Below are 26,560 nucleotides of genomic sequence, written 5' to 3'. Positions count from 1 at the left end.
GGATCTAATGCCATAAGCCATGCTGATAAAGCTATCTTTTTATATTCATTCCCTCAATTAAATTACCTTCCTTATTAATTCTCAAAGGGTATTCTGAATAATGTCACCTGTTTTATTTATTTTTATTTTTGTCGTTTCTTTAAGTGAAAGGCTTTGATTAGATTCTGAGTTCATGTGGGATTTTTGTCAGGTGGGATTGTAATGATTTTTTGTGTGTCTTTGCTAATTTTTTCCCTTTGGCTGTCCTTCTCTATTAGAATATCATTGACATCCTCTTAGCAGATCATTGTCTTCCAAAATTTGTAGTAATTGTGAATAACTTATATTAGCATTAAAAGTGATTGCTTTCCTTTTTTGTTTGTTTGTTTCTTTTTGAGACGAGTCTCCCTCGGCTCACTGCAACCTCTGCCTCCTGGGTTCAAGTGATTCTCCTGCCTCAACCTCCCATGTAGCTGGGATTACAGGCGCACGCCACCACACCTGGCTAATTTTTGTACTTTTAGTAGTGGCAGGGTTTCACCATGTTGGCAAGGCTGGTCTCGAGCTCCTGAGCTCAAGTGATCCGCCTGCCTCAGCCTCCCAAATTGCTGGGATTATAGGCATGAGCCACCGTGCCTGGCTGCTTTCCGTTTAAAAGACACCATTTTCCTGACCACATTTCTTCAGTTGTGGTCTTATTTCTTGCACCATTTGTATTACGAAGATTTTTATTTATTTATTTACTTTTAATCTTTTTTTTCTACAGCTGCTAGCAACTCTTGATTTTTTTTTTTTTTTTAGAAATGAGCTAACAAAGTTGCTTGACTCTCATCAGAAGAAAAACAGGCCTAGGAATATAAGACACATTTAATGGAAAAGTATAGGACCAGCAAAGTAGGAAATGTTATTCAAGGACAGCTGTTTCATCAACAGCTATTGTTTCTAAGGGTAACTTAAGATGTTTATTTATCATTTATGTTGATACAGAAGGAAATAAATTGATTATTTTCTTTCTGCAAATAACCTTTTTCCTTTTCCTTTTCTAGCCTGCCCATTCAAGAAGTCGTAGTTGGGATGACAAAACATGTCAAAAGTCAGCTAATGTTAGCAGCATTTGGCATAGGAATTACTCTCCCAGACCAGAGTCGGGTATTGTTTCAGATGCCCCACAATTGAAGGAAAATCCAAGTACTGTGGGAGTGGAACGAGTGATTAGTACTAAAGGGTTAAATCTCCCAAGGAAATCATCCATTGTGAAAAGACCAAGAAGTGGTATGTATTTCAGTTTTGCAAAATGCTGGTGAATATTGGTCATATTTAAGAAATCATGGCCCAATGCAAAGTCGCGAAGATTTTCTCCTGTTTTCTCCTAGAAGTTTTATAGTTGTTTTAGTCCATTTTCACCCTGCTGATAAACACATACCTGAGACTGGGCAGTTTACAAAAGAAAGAGGTTTAATGGACGCACAGTTCCGTGTGGCTGGGGAGGCCTCACAATTATGGTGGAAGGTGAAAGGCACTTCTCACATGGTAGCAAACAAGAGAAGAATGAGAGCCAAGTGAAAGGGTTTTCCCTTATAAAACCATCAGATCTCATGAGACTTATTCACTACCATAAGAACAGTATGGGGGAAACGGCCACCATGATTCAGTTATCTCCCACCAGGTCCCTCCCACAACACATAGGAATTATGGGAGATACAATTCAAGATGAGATTTGGGTGGGGACACAGCCAAACATTATCATTAGTTTTAGCTCTTACATTTTACAGTTTTAGCCTGTGAGCCATTTTGAGTTAGTTCTTTTAATACGATGTGATGTAAGGATTATGGCTTTTTTTTTTAACCTTGTATATATGGCTGTCCAATTGTTCCAGCACCCTTTGTTAAAAAGTTTTCTTTTCCCCATTTAATTGCCTTGGCACAGCTGTTTAAAATCAGCTGAGCACATATATGTGGATCTTTTTCTGAACTCTTGTTATTCTATACCATTGCTCTCCTTACCTATCTTTACATCAGACACACTCTTGATTAATGTGGCTTTACAGAAAATCTTGAAGCGGGGCAGTGTAAGTCTCAAGTTAGTTTTCTTTTGAAAAGTTGTTTTGGCTATTCTGTGTTTTTCACGTTTCCATGTACATTTTAGAATTTAGCTTTTTAATTTCTAAAAAAAAAAAGGTCAGCCATGGTGGTTTGCACCTATAACTGCGACGTTTTGGGAGGCCAAGGCAGGTGGATTGCTTGAGCCTAGGAGTTCAAGACCAGGCTTGGCAACACACTGAGACCCTGTCTCCACAAAAAAAATTTTTAAGGCCGGGTGCGGTGGCTCACACCTATAATCCCAGCATTTTGGGAGGCCGAGGCAGGCAGATCACTTGAGGTCAGGTGCTCCAGACCAGCCTGGCCAACATGGCAAAATCCCATCTCTACTAAAAATACAAAAAATTAGCCGGGCATGGTGGCACACATTTGTAATCCCAGCTACTTGTGAGGCCGAGACAGGGGAATCACTTGAACCTGGAAGGCAGAGGTTGCAGTGAGCGGAGATCACGCAGTGCACTCCAGCCTGGGTGCCAGAGAAAGACTCCATCTCAAAAAAAAAAAAAAAAAAATTAAGAAAGCTGTCAGCTGGTTATTTTCCAAAGCTGCAGCTTCCCTGCTCAAAGGGTCTTACTAGTTCAGAATACATTATCGTAAAACAAAAAATAAATACAAAAGAAATTTTTTAAACATTAGTCAAATGTGGTGACGTGTGTCTGTAGTCCCATCTTTTCAGGAGGCTGAGGTGGGAGGATCACTAGAGCCTCAGAGTTGGAGGCTGCAGTGAGCCATGGCCACATCACTGCACCCCAGCCTGAGTGACAGAACAAGACCCTGTCTCAAATAAAAAATAAAAAGTCTATTGAGAGTTAGTTAAATCCATACATCAATTTGGAGAAAGTGGACATTTTAACAATACTGAGTTTTCTGATTCATTCATTTAAGTCTTTAATGCTTTGTAGTTTTCATTTAACATATCTGTTGTCAAATTATCTTTATATTTCGATTTTTGATGCTGCTGTAAATAGTATTTTCAGTTTTGTTTTCTAGTTGTTCATTGATGGTATACAGAAATACCATTGATTTTTCTACATTAATCATATATTTGCAACCTTGCTCACATCACGTATTAGTTCTAGTATCTCTTTTGTGGACTATGTAGGATTTTCTATATAAATGACTGTGTCACCTATGAATAAAGACAATCTTGCTTCTCCTTTTCCAGTTTAAATACCTTTTATTTCTTTTTCTTAGTATAAGAATCTAAGCTTGTTTTCTTTTGAACTGCCTGATTTCAAGATTATACTGCCTGACTTCAAGATTTCCTATGAGCCACAGTGTGTGATGTAACAGTGTATCTGATGTAAAGATAGGTAAGGAGAGCAATGGTGCAGAATAATAGAGTTCAGAAAAAGATCCACATATATGTGGTCAGCTGATTTTGAACAGATGTGCCAAGACAATTAAATGGGGAAGGAAACTAGAATCTCTAGTACAATATTGAACAGAAGTGCTGAGAGGAATATACTAGGTATTGGGGAAACGTGGGAATTTTTTCACCATAGAGGATGTTTAAAATGGAAAGAATGATTATAATTGCTTCCTTCTCTCTTAACTTCCTTCCCTCAGACATCTACATCGGTGAATGAAATAGCAACAATAAAAATAAAACAAAGACTTGCAAATTTTAGTTCAGGCTTTTATTTTTCAAATTTAAGTATAGATTATACATATTCGGCCGAAATATCCTGATTCCTTATGAACCTAAATGATTTTCATGATAATTATCTCTGAACCTTTGTTTCTTCATATGAAATAAAAGGTTTTTGTGTATGTTATATAAGATAATATATACTTGTTATATAAGAAGTACAGTGTACATTCATCTTCCTTCCTTCCTTCCTTCCCTCCCTCCCTCCCTCCCTCCTTCCTTCCTTCCTTCCCTCCCTCCCTCCCTCCTTCCTTCCTTCCTTTTTTGAGACTGTGTCACTGTGTCACCCAGGCTGGAGGGCAGTGGCGTGTTCTTGGCTCACTGCAGCCTCCATCTCCTGGGTTTGAGGAATTCTGTGCCTCAGCCTCCCGAGTAGCTGGGATACAGGCGTCCACTACCACACCTGGCTAATTTTTGTATTTTTAGTAGAGACGGGGTTTCACCATGTTGGCCAGGCTGGTCTTGAACTCCTGACCTCGTGATCCACCCGTCTGGGCCTCCCAAAGTGCTGGGAATACAGGTGTGAGCCACTGCGCCCGGCCTGTACATGTTCTTTCATTTTCTTCTGCTACAATCAAGACACGCTGTCCATTTTATGTAGCTAGCTCACTGTCAGCAAGTTTGCGAGTTCTTTATGTCAGACTAAGTCTACTTTTCTATAACTACAACTTATCAATAGGTTTTGTCCCCTTTCTACACACACAAACACAAAAACAAAACAAAAGAACTAGAGTAAGTTTAATTCCTATTTCATGTACCAGCCCTTCAGATGATTTAAAGATAGCCATTGTGACACTCCTAAATTTCTCTTCCAGGCTATTATGTTCCTTGGCCATTCAGGTTGTGCTCTGGATGTAATATAGGTTTTTAAGAATTGTCTAGTTGTTACAGTGAGTATGATTATTGAAATGTGGTCTGCTTACCACAGAAGAAATATTTAGAATTGTGGCACTATTTCAGTCCTGTGCTTTTATTATTGCAAACTAAGATTGCATTCACATTCTTGCAATCTGGCATTTTGCTGGAATTTGCTGAGTTGATAATTGATATTTGCCAGTTGCTGTTAAGCCAGGTATAGTTACATTTTAAACTTAAATGTGGGTTAACTCATTCCTCTTACAATAATCTTAATTCATTTTAGTTCATTGTTCTGCCTGTTAATTTTTTTGTTCAAATCTTTGTATTTTCTAATAAATGCATATTATGTATGTCATCTGGAAATTGATGAGTCTTAAAGTTTTGGTTACAGTACGTTTGCTTATATAATGTTTAACTGAATCAGAGCAAGTACAGAAATCTGGAGTATATGAGACAGACTTCCTTTTGACTAACAGTTGCCAGTAGTAGTCTTTTAGGCCCGTGCAATTGCTGCAAATCCCCATAACTAATATACAGTAGATATGGCTTTGCATTGTTGGCTAGGATGATATGAGAGACACTCAAATGTCTTGCCAAATTCAAGATATGCTTAATTTATGGAGTCCCCAAATAGCTATGCTAATAACCTTATTGAGAAAAAAAAATGAGGTTAATCTGGTGTGGCTTCTGAAAGCCTTGTTGGGGACCCTGGAACACTTGTTTTTCTTCTTCTGCAAGGACTCACAATTCCCTGCATAATAAACAGATTTAACTTTTGCTGGGGATCAACATCTAATTTGCTGATACAGCTTTTTAAAAATCTGTGCCTTTTAAAAATTTGAGACATCTCGTTTCTGGTATTTTGGTAGCCCCAACCTATCTTACCAACTTCACAAAGATTACAGTAGCGTGCGCTTACACCTCTGTGGAGAAGGAGCTGTTCAGACTCAGAATTAGTCAAAGTAATTCAAAGAACCTTAGTGCTGTCTCTATGTACTTACCTGTCTCAGATTTTAAACTTTTGTTATTATTTAGTCTTATGATTTATTTTAATACCACAGAATACATTTGACACACAGCAATCTTCTTGGGCCTCATAGTGAAGTAATAAGGATCAGAGCTACAGCACAAATTACTTATGACTATATGACATTCACAATATACATCAAAACCCAGAACACATAAACCATGTGTATCAATAGCTGCTGGTTTTATTGGAACATTTTAACGATTGATCATTAACCATATATTTACATATAAATTTTCCTGGAGATTTTTTTATATTCAAAATTAGACCCTTAGTATAATGAATACATCGCCACACAGGATTGATTGTGCTCTGAAATTTTGATTTGGGTAATTTTAACATGAAATTGTATAAACAACTGATATTAAATCTTAAACTAATGTGTGAAATTATAAAATAGACCTAAGGGAGTTTTTTTGAATCATCCTTATCCTTATGTTTTCTTTTCTGAGGCATAGTTTTTTTTTGTTTTTTTTTTAAAGTCCTTATTTTTAGGACAATGGGATATAGACTGAAGTTAAGGCCAAATCTCTAAGTACAGGTGAAACAAAGATTTACAGATAATTTTGTTTTTATTTAGAAGAGCTGTCAGAAGATGACCTGTTGAGTCAGTATTCTCTTTCATTTACGAAGAAGACCAAGAAAAATAGCTCTGAAGGCAATAAATCATTGAGCTCTTCTGAAGTGTTTGTGCCTGACCTGATAAATGGACCTACTAACAAAAAGAGTGTAAGCACTCCACCTAGGACGAGAAATAAATTTGCAACATTTTTACAAAGGAAAAATGAAGAAAGTGGTGCAGTTGTGGTTCCAGGGACCAGAAGCAGGTATAGTTATGTCTCCAGAATGTTGATTGTCTGTTGTATTATGTACTCTGTTGGTATTTATTTTGTCTTTTTTTAGAATTAATTTATTTATTATACTTTAAGTTCTGGGGTACATGCACAGAACGTGCAGTTTTGTTACATAGGTATACATGTGCCATGGTGGTTTGCTGCACCCATCAACCCGTCACTTCCATTAGGTATTTCTCCTAATGTTATCCCTCCCCTAGCCCCCTCCCCTACCACAGGCTGGGGTGTGTGATGTTCCCCTCCTTGTGTCCATGTGCTCTCATTGTTCAACTCCCATTTATGAGCGAGAACATGTGGTGTTTGGTTTTCTGTTCGTGTATTAGTTTGCTGAGAATGATGGTTTCCAGCCTCATCCATGTCCCTGCAAAGGACATGAACTCATCGTTTTTTATGACTGCATAGTATTCCATGGTGTATATGTGCCACATTTTCTATATCCAGCCTATCATTGATGGGCATTTGGGTTGGTTCCAAGTCTTTGCTATTGTGAATAGTGCTGCAATAAACATACGTATGCATGTGTCTTTATAGTAGAATGATTTATAATCCTTTGGGTATATACCCAGTAATGGGATTGCTGGGTCAAATGGTATTTCTGGTTCTAGATCCTTGAGGAGTCGCCACACTGTCTTCCACAATGGTTGAATTAATTCACACTCCCACCAACACTGTAAAAGCACTCCTATTTCTCCACATCCTCTCCAGCATCTGTTGTTTCCTGACTTTTTAATGATTGCCATTCTAACTGACATGAGATGGTAACTCATTGTGGGTTTTTTTTTTTTATACTTTAAGTTCTAGGGTACATGTGTACAACGTGCAGGTTTGTCTCATATGTATACATGTGCCATGTTGCTGTGCTGCACCCATTAACTCATCATTTAACATTAGGTATATCTCCTAATGCTATCCCTCCTCCCTCCCCCCAATTGTGGTTTTGATTTGCATTTCTCTAATGGCCAGTGATGATGAGCCTTGAATAAACATTGAGTCTAGAGGGAAGCAGGTGTAGAACCTGCCTTAATCTGATTACTGTCTTATCATGTATTGTCTTAGTTCTGACATAAACCCCTTTAACTTCTAGTACTTTCGTAATCTCTCCGTACAGAATCAGAATAAAAGAGGATTGTAGCCCCTATTATTAATTTTGCTTTACAAAAATTCTGTTTTTTTGGGGAGTTCCCTTCCCCCTCTTTTTTTTCTACTTTTTTGTTTTCTTTGAGGGCTTCATACAATTTTGCAAAGTATTTTCAGAAATATATTCTAATGTAGATGACTGTGGAGCTGTAATATTAATTGAGAACCTGATGCCATGCTAGGTGCTATAGTTCAAAAATGAGAAAGACAGTTTTTGCTTTTCAGAAGCTTGTAGTCCAGTTGGAAAAATAAATACATAAACAAAAATCTTTCCATACAGTATGGTGAGTACAGAGATAAAGGCATGAATACGGTGTTTTGAGGGCGTTCAAGGGGCATCTAATGCTGGGGCAATGGTTGGAAAGGGTAAGAGGGAAGGGATGAGTGTTGGGTGTCCCTGCCTAGGTTTAAATGACAGGTGAAGCAGGCAAAGACCGGCACCAAGTACCTTCCCAGTACCGTCAGACAGCTTGAGGAAAGGTGTAAAGATGGGGGCAGCATGGGGCTCAGGACAACTCCTGTCTGTCACTGCTGTGATGACCTCTCTCAGAATTCAAGCTGGGGAAACGTGGGTGGTGAGGGGGGCAGAAATAGGCAGGAGACCATTCACTGAAGGCTTGTATGCCAACGTGGGAACTTTTAGTCTTCTTTAGAGGCGATAGAAACATTGAGAGGGTCGCCAGGCACAATGGCTCACGCCTATAATCCCAGCACTTTGGGAGGCCAAGTGGGTGGATCACCTGAGGTCAGGAGTTTGAGACTAGCCTGGATAAAATGGGGAAACCCTGTCCTTACTAAAAGTACAAAAACTAGCTGGACATGGTGGTGTGCACCTGTAGTCCCAGCTACTTGGGAGGCTGAGACACGAGAATCGCTTGAACCCGGGAGGAGGTTGCAGTGAACCGACATGCCACTGCAGTCCAGCCAGGGTGAGACAGTGCAAGACTCCGCCTCCAGGAAAAAAAGAAAAGAAAAGAAACTTTGAGAGGGTTTTAATCGGGGGAGGTGGTCTATGATTTGATCTCTGTTTTAGATCAACCATTCTGAGCGCCCCGTGAAGAGTGGGTTCAAGAGGGCCACAGATGGGGCACAAGGACCAGTTGGGCTGTTGCCATAGTCCCTGGGAGCAATCATGAGATTGTGAAGAGTCAGTTTAATTTGTGGATTAGGAATTTAGAACCTGGAGTCAGGCTTCCTGGAATCTTGTTGTGTTCATTGTGAGATGTGTGACTTGACAAGTTAACTTCTGGGTACTTCAGTTTTCTCCTTTTAAAAATTGGGACTAACAATTATAACAGCCTTAGGGCCGATGAGAGGATTAAATCAGTTACTATTAGTAATGCACCTAAAGCAGTGCCTTATAGATAGATGATAAACGTACAGTAAGTAACTCCTATTATGTTGACTTTAGATGGTGGTGCCACAACATGAAAAAGGAAATGTAAGTGTCAGAAGTGATCTAGGCATGATAGAGTAACACTAAGAGAGAAAAGTTACCAGCTCCTGTATTACACTAGAAGACTTCGAATGAATAGTCTTTGTTTTTCAAGTTTTTTATTTCTTTATTTTTATTTTTACTTGAGACAGAATTCCACTCTTGTTGCCCAGGCTGGAGTACAGTGGCACCATCTCGGCTCACTGCCACCTCCGCCTCCCGGGTTCAAGTGATTCTCCTGCCTCAGCCTCCCGAGTAGCTGGGACTACAGGCAGCCGCCACCACGCCCAGCTAATTTTTATGTTTTTAGAAGAAATGGGGTTTCACCATTTTGGCCAGGCTGGTGTCGAACTGCTGGTCTCGAACTCCTGACCTCAAGTGGTCCACACACCTTGTCCTCCCAAAGTGCTGGGATTACAGGCGTGAGTCACCACACCCTGCCCTGTTTTTCAAGTTTAATAAATCAGGCAGCAGTCAGCTTTGTCTAACCATGATGATGGGAGAAGAGCATGAAAGAATGAACCACTGGTAGTTTCTTAGTCTCACCTCAGGTGATGTTTCAAACCCTTCTCCCATGGAGTCTTCTCAAGGAAACAGTTGCAATACAATATGATTAAATGATAGTTTTGATTCGTCTTTTGCTAGTCACCCATGTTAAAGGTGCTTGTTAACAGTGGAATGATGAAAAATTGGCCACAAAACTGGAACACAGTGTTCTAGATAATATACACTGATTGGGCCGGCCGTGGTGGTTCATGCCTTTAATCCCAGCACTTTGGGAGGCCAAGGTGGGCGGATCATGAGGTCAGGAGATCGAGACCATCCTGGCTAACATGGTGAAACCCCATCTCTACTAAAAGTACAAAAAATTAGCTGGGCATGATGGCAGGCGCTAGTAGTCCCAGCTGTTTGGGAGGCTGAGGCAGGAGAATCGCTTGAACCCGGGAGGCGGAGGTTGCAGTGAGCCAAGATCACGCCACTGCACTCCAGCCTGGGTGACAAAGCGAGACTTCGTCTCAAAAAAAGAAAAAAATACACTGATTAAAAAGTTCTAGAAAGTTGACTTCTCTCACTTGGAACAGTTTTTCTAGCTTGGTTTTGTTTTTCCGCTGGGGTGAGAGTAGAGTGCCCCTGTGCTGCTGCTTCATGTTGAGCTCTTCTTTGGAGACAACAAATGAGAATGTTTGTGTGTCTCTACAGGGCTCGCCTATTTAGTCATTGTAGAAGCTTAAGGAAGTCTTCAAGTTTGAGACTATACATCGCAGCTTTATGTAGTTTAGATGTTTCACTAGTAACTTGTTCAGAGGGTGCATTAAGAGATACCTAGAGAAATAATTTGTTTTCTCTGTCAGCTTTCTGTGAGAAATAATTATCAGGAGTAAGTCAGTCTTTGATGTGTCATTTTATGGCTTACATTATACAGCAACATCTGATAATGACTAGACAGGGTATTGGCTCACACCTATAATCTCAGCACTCTGGGAGGCCGAGGAGGGTGGATCACCTGAGGTCAAGAGTTTGAGACCAGCCTGGCCAACATAGTGAAACCCCATCTCTACTAAGTATACAAAAATTAGCTGGGCGTAGTGGCAGATGCCTGTAATCCCAGCTTCTCGGGGGGCCGAGGCAGGAGAATAGCTTGAACCCAGGAGGAGGAGGTTGCAGAGAGTTGAGATCGCACCCCTGCACTCCAGCCTGGGTGACAGAGGGAGACTCCATCTCAAAAAAATTTTCTTTTTAAATTAACTGGATATTATTAAATTAGTTTTCAAAGTTAATTTTCAAGGTAATTTTACATGTTTTTCTGTTTCTCACAACAATATTATGAGATATATAGGATTGATGCTGTCTTCTCTATTTGAGGTTAAGAGATTGAGGCTCTGAGAGGTTAAGCATTCTCAGAGTTGTATAGTTAGTACTGGTGATAGGAAGATTCCTAGTCACAGTTGATATAATGGATTGGAAGCAGCATACAATCCAATAGGCCTGGATTTGAATTCTCACTCTGTCATCTTTTTAGTTGAGTCATCTTTCACACACTGTTCACCTCCCTGAGCCTATTTCTTTATAAAAAATGGATGATTATATACATAAGGCTGTTGTGAAGGTAAATAGAAACTCTGCGTGTCAAGCACCTGCCATAATGCCTAGTCATTAATATATGTGCAAGCATTCATTACCACTCCTCTCTTTTTAATTGAATGCAACTAAAAGGAGATTCTAAACATGTAAAACGTTGTCACCAATTTGCCTGCATTTTGGAAGCCTGTTTTAAGTCTTAATTATTTTTATTATGTAGGTAGTTATCACAGAAACGTGCCGGTTTTATCTTTCGAGATCTGGAAATACAAGTCACTTAAGTAACAGTATGGGCCAGTTGGGAGGAAGTAGCCATGAACTGGGAAGGGTTCTGAGTTTTACTTCTGTTTGTTGCTAGCCAAGTAATTTTATAACCCTGGGCATTGTCACTATCTCTTCTCTTGCCTGTGAAATGATATGTAGGAGAATACTTGGGCATCATAGGAATTGCTGTTGATTTAAAAATGAATTTGCTGTCCTATCTAGGAGCTCATGTTTTCTGCTTACTGAAAAGCCTAGTAAGAGCTTTTCTTCCATGTACTGCTTCCTGCCCCCTCCCCATACAACTAATCTAGGGATTTGGTGAAAGGATAGAAAGGATTTTTACTCTCTAGCATTTAGTAAATATTCTGTTCATTATCTTGGATTTGAACTAATGCCTATTAAGGAGGTAAATTCTCTTTAAGTTTTTTATTTATCTGATCATGTATAATAGGATATTTGTTAAACCTAAAAACTTTGCCTCCTCAATAATGATACTGAGCTTTCATTTTTATTGGAATTTTTTTTAAAAGCTGCTATACTGAATAAGTAATACCTCTTTAGTAATATGGAATTTATGATTGATTTGAAAGAAAGTCTTAACCTGTATATTTAAAAGAGTATAGAAGTTTATAGGGTATATAACAAGCTAGTAGATGAGTATACTACTGCAAGTTCCTAGATGGTATAATGCTAGGAACAAAGCTAAGATGAAGGGTAAATAGCTAATTTCTTTAATTTTGCTTCCCACAAAATATGAGAGAATAGTTGTAAATTATCCTTTTGATTGCATATTTCTATATCTTTTCATGTGTTTGACCATGTTTTAGCCCCATCCTAGGTACTGTGGAAGATACAAAGACATGGGAAGTACCTGCCCTCAAAGAGTTTATCTTCTATTTGAGAGTTTAAAAATTTAGAGAAAGAACACCTATATGATGATTAGGTATAAATAAAGTACAGAAGTTCCAAATACATGTGTATATAGAAGACTGCTTTTAGAAAGTCCTCTCTAGGCCGGGCGCTGTGGCTCACGCCTGTAATCCCAACACTTTGGGAGGCCAAGGGGGGCGGATCACCTGAGATCAGGAGTTTGAGACCAGCCTGACCAACATGGAGAAACCCCGTCTCTACTAAAAATACAAAATTAGCCAGCATGGTGGCGCATGCCTGTAATCCCACCTACTCAGGAGGCTGAGGCAGGAGAATTGCTTGAACCCGGGAGGCGGAGGTTGCAGTGAGCCAAGATCCCGCCACTGCACTCCAGCCTGGCGACAGAGAGAGACTCTGTCTCAAAAAAAAAAAAAAAAAAAGAAGGAAAATCCTGTCTAAAAATTCATCGTATAAATAGAATTCTAAATGTGTGAATGTTGGCATAATCAAAATTTGAATTTTGACTAAAATTTAAGATTTTTTATGCCTTTATGAAATTATGTATTTATGAGACTTTTTTCAAAAAGAAACTGATTATTCCATTTTGAATCTTGACACCCCTTGAGAAAACTCTAAAATACTCATACTTACTTATTGTTTCTATTGCTTTTTTTATTAGGTTTTTTTGCAGTTCAGATTCTACTGACTGTGTATCAAACAAAGTGAGCATCCAGCCTCTGGATGAAACTGCTGTCACAGATAAAGAGAACAATCTGCATGAATCAGAGTATGGAGACCAAGAAGGCAAGAGACTGGTTGACACAGATGTAGCACGTGATTCAAGTGATGACATTCCGAATAATCATATTCCAGGTGATCATATTCCAGACAAGGCAACAGTGTTTACAGATGAAGAGTCCTACTCTTTTAAGAGCAGCAAATTTACAAGGACCATTTCACCACCCACTTTGGGAACACTAAGAAGTTGTTTTAGTTGGTCTGGAGGTCTTGGAGATTTTTCAAGAACGCCGAGCCCCTCTCCAAGCACAGCATTGCAGCAATTCCGAAGAAAGAGCGATTCCCCCACCTCTTTGCCTGAGAATAATATGTCTGATGTGTCGCAGTTAAAGAGCGAGGAGTCCAGTGACGATGAGTCTCATCCCTTACGAGAAGGGGCGTGTTCTTCACAGTCCCAGGAAAGTGGAGAATTCTCACTGCAGAGTTCAAATGCATCAAAGCTTTCTCAGTGCTCTAGTAAGGACTCTGATTCAGAGGTAAGTCAAATCCTGAAGGCTTTGTTTTCAAATTTATATGTAAGAAAAAATAGGTTGTTGCTCAAATTGAGGAAATTTTTCCTACATGTAAATGATGAGCTATATTAATTTTTTTCATTCTAAATTCTACTGTGCAGAAAGTTCACATTTTATTCATCTGAAGGACTTCTCTGTATCTTTCACATTTTAAACTGCAGTACATTTAAATTAACTCTGTATATTTCCTGAATCACTGTATGTTCAATTGGTGAGTATCTCAAGGTGTGCCACAGTTAAAACCGAGGCAGAGTGATAATCTGTGAAATGAAAAATTATTATCAATTTACTGTTTAAATCCTTAATATGCTCTTGAATTCAGATAACATTTAAGACCTTGTAAGGGGCCAGGTGCGATGGCTCATGCCTGTAATCCCAGCACTTTGGGAGGCCGAGGCGAGCGGATCACTTGAGGTCAGCCTGGCCAGCATGGTGAAACCCTGTCTCTCCTAAAAATACAAAAATCTTAGGCAGGCATGGTGGTGGGGCACCTGTGATCCCAGCTATTCGGGAGGCTGAGGCAGGGTAATTATTTGAACCTGGGAGGCGGAGGTTGCAGTGAGCCGAGATTGAGCCACTGCACTCCAGCCTGGGGGACAGAGCAAGACTGTCTCAAAAAAAAGAAAAAGAAAAAAAAAGAGACCTTATAAGGAAATAACCCTGTTAATGCAATGGTATTCATCTTAAGTTTTAGTACTTCAGAAATATATTTTCATTTACTCTTCTTATTCCTTCTAAATTTATCCTTATGACAAAACAAAACAGTAATACAGGTGTGCATACTGGTCTAGAAGACTGTTTCTCTTCCTATGAACGTCTTTATCTCGTCTTTTTCATTTCTGCTTCATACTGCATCTTCTCTTACTGCCACTTGGGTACCACGGCAGTGGCTATCTTGAACATCTTTCATAAAAACATCACTGTCAATTTGTGAGGATATTAAGTCTGCTGAGCTCCTTTGGGGTTATCTTTTTTATATTTCCAGCATGCATCTTACTATTTCATTTACTTTGGAAGCGTTTAGCCATGTTTTCCTGAGAAGCCTTATCAGTTCACACTGTAGGCTGGTAGAACTCCACATTTTGTCTTCTGGGCTAACCTTTTTTTATATACTAATGGTTATAGAAATGTGAATCCTCCTCCCCTAGCCACGCCCCCCCGAAAATAAACGAACTAAACAAAACTAGGAATAATTCATTAAGTCCTCTCTCTTGCTGCCAGATGTAGTAAACTCCTACTAGAATAGTTAATTCTCAAAGAATCTGATGCTGACAGTTGACATGAAAATCATATAATCTTTCTTTGATGGAGAAAATGTTTCAGAAAGCTGTGAAACATTGGGGCATCATTTTGAATATCAGTTTTTATCCTATAGTTCAGAAGAAAATGCTTCAATATTTGAGCCTTCTGTCGGTAGTTCACTGTGAAAAACAACAACCATAGATTCTGTGTTGAGTTCATTGACCATATTTGAGGTTGAAGTCTTCTTAGGACCTTCCTTGTGATCTTCAGGAAGTGATTTAGCCCAGAGTCACCAGTACTGTTAGCTATGAGCAAAGAATGTTAGAGTTTCTGTAAGGTATAATACAAGTTAATGGAGTGCTTTTCACTATTGGGTTTTTTTATTGCTCTTTTTTTTGTTTTGTTTTTTTGCTTTTTAAGTCTGCTCTGTTGCCTAGGCTGGATTGCAGTGGTACAATCTCGGCTCACTGCAACCTCCACCTCCCGGGTTCAAGCGATTCTCCCACCTCAGCCTCCCAAGTAGCTGGGACAACAGGCATGTGCCACCATGCCCGGCTAATTTTTGTATTTTTAGTAGAGACAGGATTTCACCATGTTGGCCAGGCTGGTCTTGAACTCCTGACCTCAAGTGATCTACCCACCCACCTTGGCCTCCCAAAGTGCTGGGATTACAGGCATGAGCCACCGCCCCTGGCCTTACTGTCCTCTTTTATTTGACTTTCATGGGAATGCAGATTATAAGGGAACTCTCCATCTATAGAGAAGTCTTATCTGATAGAATTGGGGGCAGAAAGGTCTGAAAGTCATTGCTAAAGGTGAAGTGCATTTAATACAATGCTACTCCACTTGAAAATGGATGCGATTTTTTCTTTTTAAAGTTGAATGTGTTACATGATTAAAAGAAGGGATGGAGCTGCACCAGTTCAACTTATTTTAGCTAGTAAGATGAAAACTTAACCACACGTGGGTAACGCAGCGTTTTTACAGTAGGAGACTCTTGTTTTATCTGACTCAGCATTTTGACATCCTCTTCTAACAGTTCAGAAAAGACTTTAATTTTAAATAGCTATTTTATATAATTTACCTCTCCAGCTGAAACATCTTGTTAGCTTCTTCAATGAAATTGGCAAATATCATCCTTTCCATATTATTCATTTTCTTTTATTAATTCTATCCCATGTTCTTATTTATCTTCCATTTTGTTGAATATTAGTTTGTTGTCATAAAAATTCTACAGTAAAAATCTAATTTTATTTTATTTTTTGATCTGGGGACTCTAGGAATCTGATTGCAATATTAAGTTACTTGACAGTCAAAGTGACCAGACCTCCAAGCTACGTTTATCTCATTTCTCAAAAAAAGACACACCTCTAAGGAACAAGGTAAAACATTTATTTAATTTTTTTTTTAATTTCAGAAGCAGTGTATGCTTACAACTAGAAAATGAGAAATACAAGCAGAATTAAAAATCAAAATACCTGTAGTCTCATTTATATAAAAATGTCTACTTTAAAACTTTATGCTTGACTGTAGGTGTTTAAGTTGTGAAACTTATTTTCTCTTGCAGTGTATATGAAAGATCACTTTCCATGTACTTTTAGTCATTAATGTAATGACTTTATAATATGCAATTGTATAGGTTTGGCCAATCCCCTTATTTTTGTCATTTACCCTAAATTTTTTTGCTCTAGCAAATAATACTGCAACCAAGATCTTGTGGATAAATATTTGAGGACATATTCTTGATTAGTTTGTAAGGATGAATTGCATGGAGTGGTATTACTGGTCCCAAGGCATGTATGATTTAACATTGATACATACTGCCAAAAGGCCTTCTAGAAACTGTGTACCCATGATAAACTAGGTTTGTTAAATCAAAATATATAAATATTTGTGTTACTACATAGTAAAGCATATTTTATATATTAAGCACGAATTAAAGCATATTTTATGTATTAAGTGTTCTTGTTCATCAGTATAAAAACACCATTTCCTAACTTAAAAGATGGATAAAGGTCATAAACAGGTCACAAAAGGAAAAGTACCGATGGTTGATTAATATATGTTTAACCTCATTTGTTTAACCATATGTTTAACCTCATTAGTAATCAAATAGTGCAAATTAAAATAATAAAATAGTTTCTTGCCTCTCATATTTCAAAAAAATGTTTTTAATTATACTCATTTTTTATGAGAGTATAGTGAGATAATCACATGTTTTAAAAAGTGAGTATTGGTCTGCCATTTCTAGAAAAAAATTTGAAAGAGTTCAAATAATTTAAACCAGTAAGTGCATTCTAGAACTTTAGCCTAAGGAAACATTGAGAATTTAAATACAAGAATACTTAATACTGCATTGGTTATAATAGTGAAAAATTGGAAATAATCTAAATAACAATAAGGGAGTGAGTTATTAAATAATCATTGGTTTTAGCTCTTACTGGTAGAAATATAGGTGAACTTTTTTCTGTTCTTTTTCTTGTGTTTTTCTACCATGAGCATATATTATGTTTCTAGTAGCATAAAAACTTTTTACTTTTTAAAATTTTAATAAATGGCCCTGCCTATCCATTTGAAAGAAGATGTAGTCCCACACAATATAAATGTAAATTCTACCATAGTCAATATGGGTTGCTATAACAGAATACCAGAAACTGGATTTGCTTAAATGATAAATATTTATTTCTCACAGTTCTAGAGGCTGGGAAGTCCAAGGTCTGAGTGAGAGCCCACTTCCTGGTTTGCAGACAGATGCCTTCTCGCTGTGTCCTTACATGGTAGAGGCAGAGAATATCTCTTTTGTACCTCTTCTTATAAGGGCACTAATCTCATTCGTGAGGGCTCTACTCTCATGATCTAATCACCTCTCAAAAATCCCACCATCACATTAGGAGTTAAGGGGTTAGGACTTCAATATGAATGTGAGGGAGACACAACATTCAGTCCACAGCAAATTACAGTACATTAAAGATACAAATATGAAATATGTAAATATGAGATTATTTTTTAAATTTTTGAGCAAGAAGTTTTTTGCAATCATATCTACTAACTTGAAAAGACATTCATTATTAGTGAAAAGGAAAAATATGTTATTAACAATATGTATAGTGGTGTTTTTGTTTAAATACTTTAAAATATTGATGTACACATTTGCATGTTTGTGGCATCATATTAAGAAGTCTGGAAAGATACATGCAGAATTATTTACAATGATGGATAGAACTGGAGATGTAGAAAGTACTTTTCCTAAAGGAGTTATGTCTAGATAGTAAACCATCATATTATTATTATTATTATTCTCAGACATTTGCATTGTCAGGGATTTAACTACCACTTCTGTTTTGGTGACCCTCCAGGTGAGCTCTCCCTGATACCCATCTTTAATACCTAAAATCAAACTCGTGTCTTTTACCTCTATTTCTTCTCAGAACGTTTTTTGTTTTATCTATTAAACAAAATTATATTATCTGCCACTTAGTTTCAAAATCCTAAGGTTGTCCTTTTTCTTGATAACTGTCAGTTTGATCCTTCTACAGCAGTTAGAGAAAAACAACCAAACATCGATACCTCTCCAAATTCTAACGTTTATTTCTTTGCCTTCTTTTTTCTCCCTCACTTTTCCCCATCACAACACATATTTAAGGATTTCACCTTTACTGTGTGAACCTTTATTTTGTTTTAACTTTTTCATTCTTCCTACACACACTGCCAGATTCATATTGTAAACCTTTTTTAATATACCTCATTCTTACTATCTTAAGAAACAATAACAAAACTTCATTGTCTCCATTCTGTCCACAGGGTAAAAATCAACCCTTAGTAGAAACAGCCTAAATGTCAATAGAGGTTTGTTTAAGTAAGTTATGGCATATATATACAATGCAAGAACAGGCAACCTATTCAAAATAAAATTCTATTTCCTGTGAACTGAAAAAAATCTCTAAGTTACATCATTAAGAGGAATCAAGATATATTAAGTGAGAAAAATGAAGTGCACAACAATGTGTACTATGCTGCCTCTGTGTGTGTGTGTGTGCGCGCGCGCGTGCACGTAAGTCAGTGGATGCACAGGAAGCTGGGAGCAGCAATTGCCTCTGGAAAGGGAGGCAGCGAGAGAGATTCATTTTGCTCTCTGTTCCTTTACAAAAGAGAGAACTTTTAAATTTTATGCCAGGTTTACATATTACCTGTTAAAATAATTTATGATGACTTCTGTAATAGACTTTTATAAATAGCACATTTTTACCATTGCTCATGGGTTATTTTGTTGTTATGTATAAAGAATAGTTTGGCCGTGCGTGATGGCTCATGCCTGTAATCCCAGCACTTTGGGAGGCTGAGGCGAGCAGATCACGAGGTCAGGAGATCGAGACCATCCTGGCTAAAACGGTGAAACGCCGTCTCTACTAAAAATATAAAAAATTAGCCAGGCGTGGTGGCGGGTGCCTGTAGTCCCAGCTACTCGGGAGGCTGAGGCAGGAGAATGGCGTCAACCCGGGAGGTGGAGGTTGCAGTGAGCCGAGATCGCACCACTGCGCTCCAGCCTGGGCGACAGAGTGAGAGTCCATCTCAAAAAGTAAATAAATAAATACATAAATAAATAAATAAATAAGTAAAGAATAAAGAATAGCTTGAAATTAAAGTTAGTTGCTTTAACAGAATGGTCTTAAAATGGGTGTTTAATCTTCAGGTTCCTGGGCTATATAAGTCCAGTTCTGCAGACTCTCTTTCTACAACCAAGATCAAGCCTCTAGGACCTGCCAGAGCCAGTGGGCTGAGCAAGAAGCCGGCAAGCATCCAGAAGAGAAAGCATCATAATGCCGAGAACAAGCCGGGGTTACAGATCAAACTCAATGAGCTCTGGAAAAACTTTGGATTTAAAAAGTGAGTTGCCTTGTTTCTTATTCTGAAACAAGATAAACTGTTATTTTCTGTAATTTCCATCCCTTTCTCCCAACTCTTCCTAGTTTCGTATGAGTTTTTGTTTCTCTCACTATAAAATAATTATTTTTCTCTCTTCCCTTTAGCTAACTCTTTATACTTAATATCAATTTCTATACCTTCTTTTCATAAAAAGATGACAAACTAAAAACCAGTTTTCAGTCTGGTTTTGGAGTCTCTCTGATATGAAGCAAATTGCTTTCCTAGGCCTTAAGTCTCCTGCCTTCCTTTTCTTATCTCTCAGGATTGTAAAGAGAATAAAATTTTATTTGGTTTTTTGGTTTTTTTTGTTTTTTTTTTTTTTGAGAGAGTTTTGCTCTTGTTACCCAGGCTGGAATGCAATGGTGCGATCTCCACTCACCGCAACCTCCGCCACCTGGGTTCAAGCAATTCTTCTGCCTCAGCCTCCCGAGTAGCTGGGATTACAGGCATGCACCACCACGCCTGGCTAATTTTGTATCTTTAATAGACACGAGGTTTCTCCATGTTGGTCAGGCTAGTCTCGAACTCCCAACCTCAGGTGATCCACCCGCCACGGCCTCCCAAAGTGCTGGGATTACAGGCGTAAGCCACCACGCCCAGACAAGAATAAAATTTTAAAGAAGGGGTAGAAACACAGTGCAATATCGTACTTCTCTAATTTATCACATCTAAAATGGAGAGACTCATTGAGTTTATATGATGAATTTGCCAGATTTGCAGTGTATGTGGCCAGCACTGTTTTAAAAGAATTCATCTTCTGTATAGTTAAATTTTTGTTAACCATAATACTTCCTTGTGTTAGACCGCAAAATTAGCCATAGAGTAGCATTACCTTATAGCTATTTTCTTGTTCTCAATAAAAGAAATGTGCTGTTTAATAAAAGTTTTTTTTTAATTATATGGAATGATAGGATTAAACCTTACCTAGTAGAAATATTGTCATAGATGAGGCAGTATGAGTGGGAAACACTTTATAAATAAGTAAGTGCTGGACAATCGTTTCTTATTTTACATTGTGTAAAGTCTAGGATTAAACCATATGACAGCAGTTTTCAAACTTTTTCTTTTCAGGAATGCTTTATACTCTTAGAAATTATTAAAGGCCCCAAAACACTTTGGTTTATGTAGGTTATATTTGTCAACACTTAACCATCATAGAAATTGAAATAGACATTTAAAAATATCTATATTTGTCAACACTTAACCATCATAGAAATTGAAATAGACATTTAAAAATATCTATTTTAAAATAATGATAAGCCTATTACATGAATGTAGATAGTACATTTAAAAAATAAATAGCTATATTTTCCAAATCCCCCCAAAAGGTAAGAAAAGTGGCATGGCTTTACATTTCATTTTGCAAATCTTTACTATCTAGTTTGCAAATCTTTACTGTCTGGCTTAATAGAACTCAGCCAGATTCTTGTATCTGCTTCTACATTTGATCTGTTATGATTTGGTGTTTTGGTTGAGTATATGAAGGAAATAGACATATTTGTAGTTAGAAAATATATACTTTGATAGCCTTTTTAGATAGTGGTAAATTTTCTTTGCTGTTATGTCTAAATCCAACAACTTGTAGTTTCTTTAGGTCAGTGATAGTGTAGAATATGAAACCATATCAACTGACTTTTTGTACTCTGTGTTTTATTGCAGTCCACTGGTGTCCCTTTTTTCTGTTGCCTAGGCTGGAATGGCACAATCATGGCTCACTGTACCCTCGAGCTCCTGAGCTCAAGCAGTCCTCCTGCCTCAGCCTCTTGAGTAGCTGGGACTACAGGCTTGTGCCACCAGCCCCAGTTAATTATTTAAGTTGTTATGTGAGGTGTGAGCCACTTTGCCTGGCCTACGCTGGTGCACTTTTAATGCATCTTTTACATGTAACATCATGAGTTGGTCTTTTGGAAAATATTGGTTAATTGAGATGTACTTCCAAATATTGATATATTTTATTATACAATATAAGAAAAAAGTCACAATCAACAAAACCTTTAATATTGGGAAACTGTTGTGTGGCAGATACGTTTTCCAAAATTTTAATTTTCATTTGAAAGCTTGAATTTTATCATTAGCAACAAATACTCTTAGTTGTTTTTCTTTAAAGTAACAGGCTCTCTTTGTTCATTTTATTTGTTTGTTTATTTATTTATTTATTTTGAGACAGAGTCTCTCTTTGTCACCCAGGCTGGAGTGCAGTGGCACAATCTCAGCTCACTGCAGCCTCCGCCTCCTGGGTTCAAGTGATTCACCTGTCTCAGCCTCCTAAGTAGCTGGGATTACAGGCGCCTGCCACCATGCCTTACTAATTTTATATTTTTTGTAGAGATCGGGTTTCGCTGTGTTGGCCAGGCTGGTTTTGAACTCCTGACCTCAAGTGATCCACCTGCTTCAGCCTCCCAAAGTGCTGGGATTACAGACATGAGCCACCACGCCTGGCCCCTTTTTGTTCCAAATTTTAGAGAAGTCCCGAATGACCTTTGTGTCACACATGCTTTTACTTGAGGTAAACTATCATACTTCCATACACAATAGAAGTGTTTTGTTTGTGCTTTCCATTTTGTCACAGAATATTAAAAAGTATACCAAAGAATTGGCTGAGCGTGGTGGCATGTGGCTGTAGTCCCAGCTTCTCAGGAGGCTGAAGTGACAGAATTGCTTGAGCCCAGGAGGTGGAGGTTGCAGTGAACTGAGATTGCAGCACTGCACTCCAGCCAGAGTGCAACAGAACGAGACCTTGTCTCAAAAAAATTTAAAAAAAAATTTAAAGTATACCAAAGGGTTGAGATTTAATAAAATTAATGATTTGTACTGCTTCCATCAAGAACATTTTTGAGACTTTTTTTTAACTGCAAGTGCGCGGAGGTGGAGAATACAAATAGTCCTGGTATGACTCGTACGGTGTGATGCCACTGTCTTGATTCACACTGAGTTGTCAGCAGTTTCACTCTGTTCTGCTTTAGCAACATCCATGCAAGGGTCAGCACAGTGGAAAGGATGAACAAAGTCTGAATATTGTAAGAATAGTTTTGGTCTTGGAAACCGTTGAAAGGATCTTGGGACTCTCCAGGGGCTGTGGAACATGCTTTGAAAACTGTTGCTAGAGAGAAATTAAGGGTGCAACAGTATTCTTAAATACCTCTGAGAAAAAAAGATGTACTGGTATTTAATTTTTGTTGACAGGAGATAGAATTACCTGTAATATCTTCATAACAGGATTAATTTTTATAGATACCTTCCTTCCGGAAAAGAAAAAAGAGAAAACAACTGAGAGGGGAATAAAAGACAGGGCTTAGGCCAGGCACAGTGGCTCACGCCTGTAATCCCAGCACTTTGGGAGGCTGAGGCAGGCAGATCACTTGAGGTCAGGAGTTTGAGACCAGCCTGGCCAGCATGGTGAAACCCTATCTGTAGTAAAAATACAAAAATTAGCCAGGTGTGGTGGTGCACGCCTGTAGTTCCAGCTACTCGGGCTGAGGCAAGATAATCGCTTGAACCCAGGAGGTGGAGGTTGCAGTGAGCCAAGATCGTGCCACTGCACTCCAGCCTGGGTGACAGAGCGAGACCATCTCAAAAAAGAAAAAAAAAAAAAAAAAAAGATAGGATTTAACCAGGGCTTAACCATTTGTTCCTGCTTCACTTATATTAGTTCTTAACCAGACTTGAGAAGGGCACTAAGGAGAAAAGAATTAAAGTATTGGAATCATTCTACCTTAGCTAATATATCTAGTGGTGGCCCAGCACCTACACTGAATAGTGATTTTGAAAGCAAGAAGAGGCACTAAGAAGTGAGACTCAGAATGTATTGGGAGTGCTCACAGGAGAACCTGATTGTGTTATATAATGAATTGAAAGAGATCATACAGTAAAGGGTCTTATGCTCTTCATATCCCTCTATTTTGTCTAGGTAGAATATTTCTTCTCTAATAATCAATACCTTAAAAATACCAAATGTATTTTATTGTATTTTGCAGAGATTCTGAAAAGCTTCCTCCTTGTAAGAAACCCCTGTCCCCAGTCAGAGATAACATCCAACTAACTCCAGAAGCGGAAGAGGATATATTTAACAAACCTGAATGTGGCCGTGTTCAAAGAGCAATATTCCAGTAAATGCAGACTGCTGCAAAGCTTTTGCCTGCAAGAGAATCTGATCAATTTGAAGTCCCTGTTTGGGAATGAGGCACTTATCAGCATGAAGAATTTTTTCTCATTCTGTGCCATTTTAAAAATAGAATACATTTTGTATATTAACTTTATAATTGGGTTGTGGTTTTTTTTGCTCAGCTTTTTATATTTTTATAAGAAGCTAAATAGAAGAATAATTGTATCTCTGACAGGTTTTTGGAGGTTTTAGTGTTAATTGGGAAAATCCTCTGGAGTTTATAAAAGCCTACTCTAAATATTTCTGTAATGTTGTCAAGTAGAAAGATAGTAAATGGAGAAACTACAATCCTAGAGGAAATCACTGTGTTTCTCCAGGCTTTAAAGTTTTCCACTTGCCTTTCCCATCTGTCCTTCGGGGTTGAATTGAAAATAAAGTTGTTGAGATGGGAGGGGTAATTGGAAGGGTTAAAGATCATTACACAAATGAGACAGTGCTCTCTTATCCCTGAAGGGTTTGGTTGGATTATAGGTTGACACTGAAGGGAAATTTTCAGCCTCATATGAACGGAAATACTTCTTATATCATTAATATTTTTAAACTTCAAAATAGCCTCAGTTTTAATATATATATTTTGAAGTATAGGCTAAAGCTTTCTTAACATGTATTTAAAACTAGTCCCCTAAACACTACATAAGATACTAAAGCTGCAAGGTCTGTGACACGTACACTCTGCAAATAAATGGGCAGATACCTGGAAAGAGAACCAGCTGCACAAGTGAGGATCTGAAGTGACAGGAATTAAAGGAATTATAAAAGTATTTGTGATATAGAGGATAAAGGAAAGAGAGCCAAAGTATTTATATTTTTGAGTGAGACTTGGTAGAGGACTCTAGGAAAATGAGATCAGAATGGAATAAAAGCTAACTAAAGCTATTACAAAATTAAAACCCAAAAAGGCCCAATCTGGAAAAGACCTAATCCCAAGAACAAAAGCAGATTTGAATTCTCCATGCATGTTTCCTGTTATAAAACAAATTAGGAATGTGAGTCAAACGTTGTCTACAAATATTTATCCCCTCACTCACTAAAAATGCTACTTAAACGACAGAAAAGGAATAAGACAAATCCACGAGGTTAACAGAATGGAAGAAGAGACATCAGGCGAGGAAACTGATGGATGAGTGGTAAGTGATTTCACAAAGAAATGATAATTGTCAGTGGCAGAAGACTAGAAGAGGTAAAAATCTGATAAGCTTGACAAATGGAGATATCCAGATTCCTCTAAAGCCAGAGGTGCAGAATAAGGCTGGAAATAGGATTGGTTTTGGAAATCTTTAAAAATAGTGTGGGAGAAAGGGCAGATGGCAGCAGTGCCATAGTTTTCAATCTCCAAATCACCATATCATAGCAACTGGATAGCAAAATAAAAATCCATGAGCAACGTAAGTGGGTGAAGATGACCACAAGCTGGCATTGGCATCAATTCAGGTGAAGCAGAGTGAGGAAACGGCATCTAATGGCCTGAGAACAGAACCTCAGGGTCATCACAGAAACAGCAGGCCAGGTTGAAAACCACTCAAGTGGGAGAGGCTTTGCCCATTTCAAAGGTGGGTGAGTCCAAGAGGCTTGTATTAAGGTCTGAAGGACTGAAGCAAGCTAGCCCCTAGAAAGTATTAGAACTGATTCGCTGAGTTCACCAATGTTCTCTTCTAGGACAGGGTTCCCCACAGAAGAGAAACTGCTGGGGTGAAACCAAATTGAAGAAGAGAAAGATGAAGAGAAGGTCCAAATACAAGTAGAATAGGGGATAGTCAACCAAAATCTCTCAGCAGAATACTGGTTTTGAACACTTAGAGAGAAACAGGGAAGTTCCCATGAATCATGCTTCCTTCTCAAAGTTTAGGAAATGGAATTTACTTAAGAAACTAAGGAAAGTTTTTAGATGAATCTCATACAAAGTTATTTTAATGAAAAGAAAGAGCAAAGATAAGATTTCTGGGCAATGAAGATCTATCAGAAAGGTCTACAGAGCAGAGCAAAACTAGTTCGTTTAAAATGTGCTAAAAGATATTAGAAAAAATGATATAAAATATGACAAATTTAGGATTACAAGAATCAGAAATAAGATAAACTCAGGAAAACACTGGAAATACATACCAGAGATGCAATATAAACACTATGGATAATTCCTTTAAAAAGAGGTAAAAATAAAAAGGAATTTAAAAAACCCAATTTTTGTTTAATTAGAAAATGACAAGGCCCAACATACAGATAATAGGAATTTGAAACAACAACAAAACCCTATAATCTTAGAAAATGTTTTGTTTAAATATATAAAACAATATTTTAAAAGTGAACTCTGGTACCTAAGCAGCAGCTAACACCAGGACATAAATAATATAATACTTTAAAGGGAGAAAACTTTTTGGCTAGGCAAAACCAGGTGAAATGAAAGATGATGATCAGACTTTCTTCACAATTATACTTTATGCCTGAAGAAAATGGATTGACCATTTTCGAGATACCCAAAGAAAAATGTGAGCTGAGGTTTTCATATCTAATAAAGTTATAAGCATAAAAGGCTGGTACAAACTTATCCTACATAGAAAAATTTGGGAAATGGGAAATGTTGTTCCCTTAAGCTCTTTATCAGGAACATCAGAAAATGAGCTCCAGATAACCACAATGACTAAAGAAATAGTGACAGACTGGTGGTGAATATTAAG

The 26,560-nt window shown here is 38.0% G+C and overlaps 1 protein-coding gene across 7 annotated transcripts in view; it reads left to right on the top strand.

The window, feature by feature from the left end:
- The window catches only part of EXO1 (exonuclease 1), a 41,975-nt gene extending 17,796 nt beyond the window's left edge, over positions 1-24,179 (top strand). For 5 of the 7 annotated variants that reach the window (XM_008978213.5, XM_003824527.7, XM_008978215.6 and 2 more), the window contains 6 exons: positions 1,026-1,251; positions 6,196-6,442; positions 12,934-13,528; positions 16,087-16,188; positions 19,497-19,690; positions 23,704-24,179. In XM_008978213.5, the coding sequence (XP_008976461.3) occupies positions 1,026-1,251; positions 6,196-6,442; positions 12,934-13,528; positions 16,087-16,188; positions 19,497-19,690; positions 23,704-23,839 (1,500 nt within the window). In that variant the 3' untranslated portion in view covers positions 23,840-24,179. The remainder of the gene's footprint in view (positions 1-1,025; positions 1,252-6,195; positions 6,443-12,933; positions 13,529-16,086; positions 16,189-19,496; positions 19,691-23,703) is intronic. The other 2 variants (XM_055097327.3, XM_008978214.7) reach the window with 1 other exon arrangement.
- Positions 24,180-26,560: the final 2,381 nt, after the last annotated feature.

Source organism: Pan paniscus, chromosome 1 (assembly GCF_029289425.2).
Source record: "Pan paniscus chromosome 1, NHGRI_mPanPan1-v2.0_pri, whole genome shotgun sequence".
NCBI classification, from domain to species: Eukaryota; Metazoa; Chordata; class Mammalia; order Primates; family Hominidae; genus Pan; species Pan paniscus.
The sequence above is the reverse complement of the archived record's forward strand: the minus strand, read 5'-3'. Positions and strand labels throughout refer to the sequence as shown.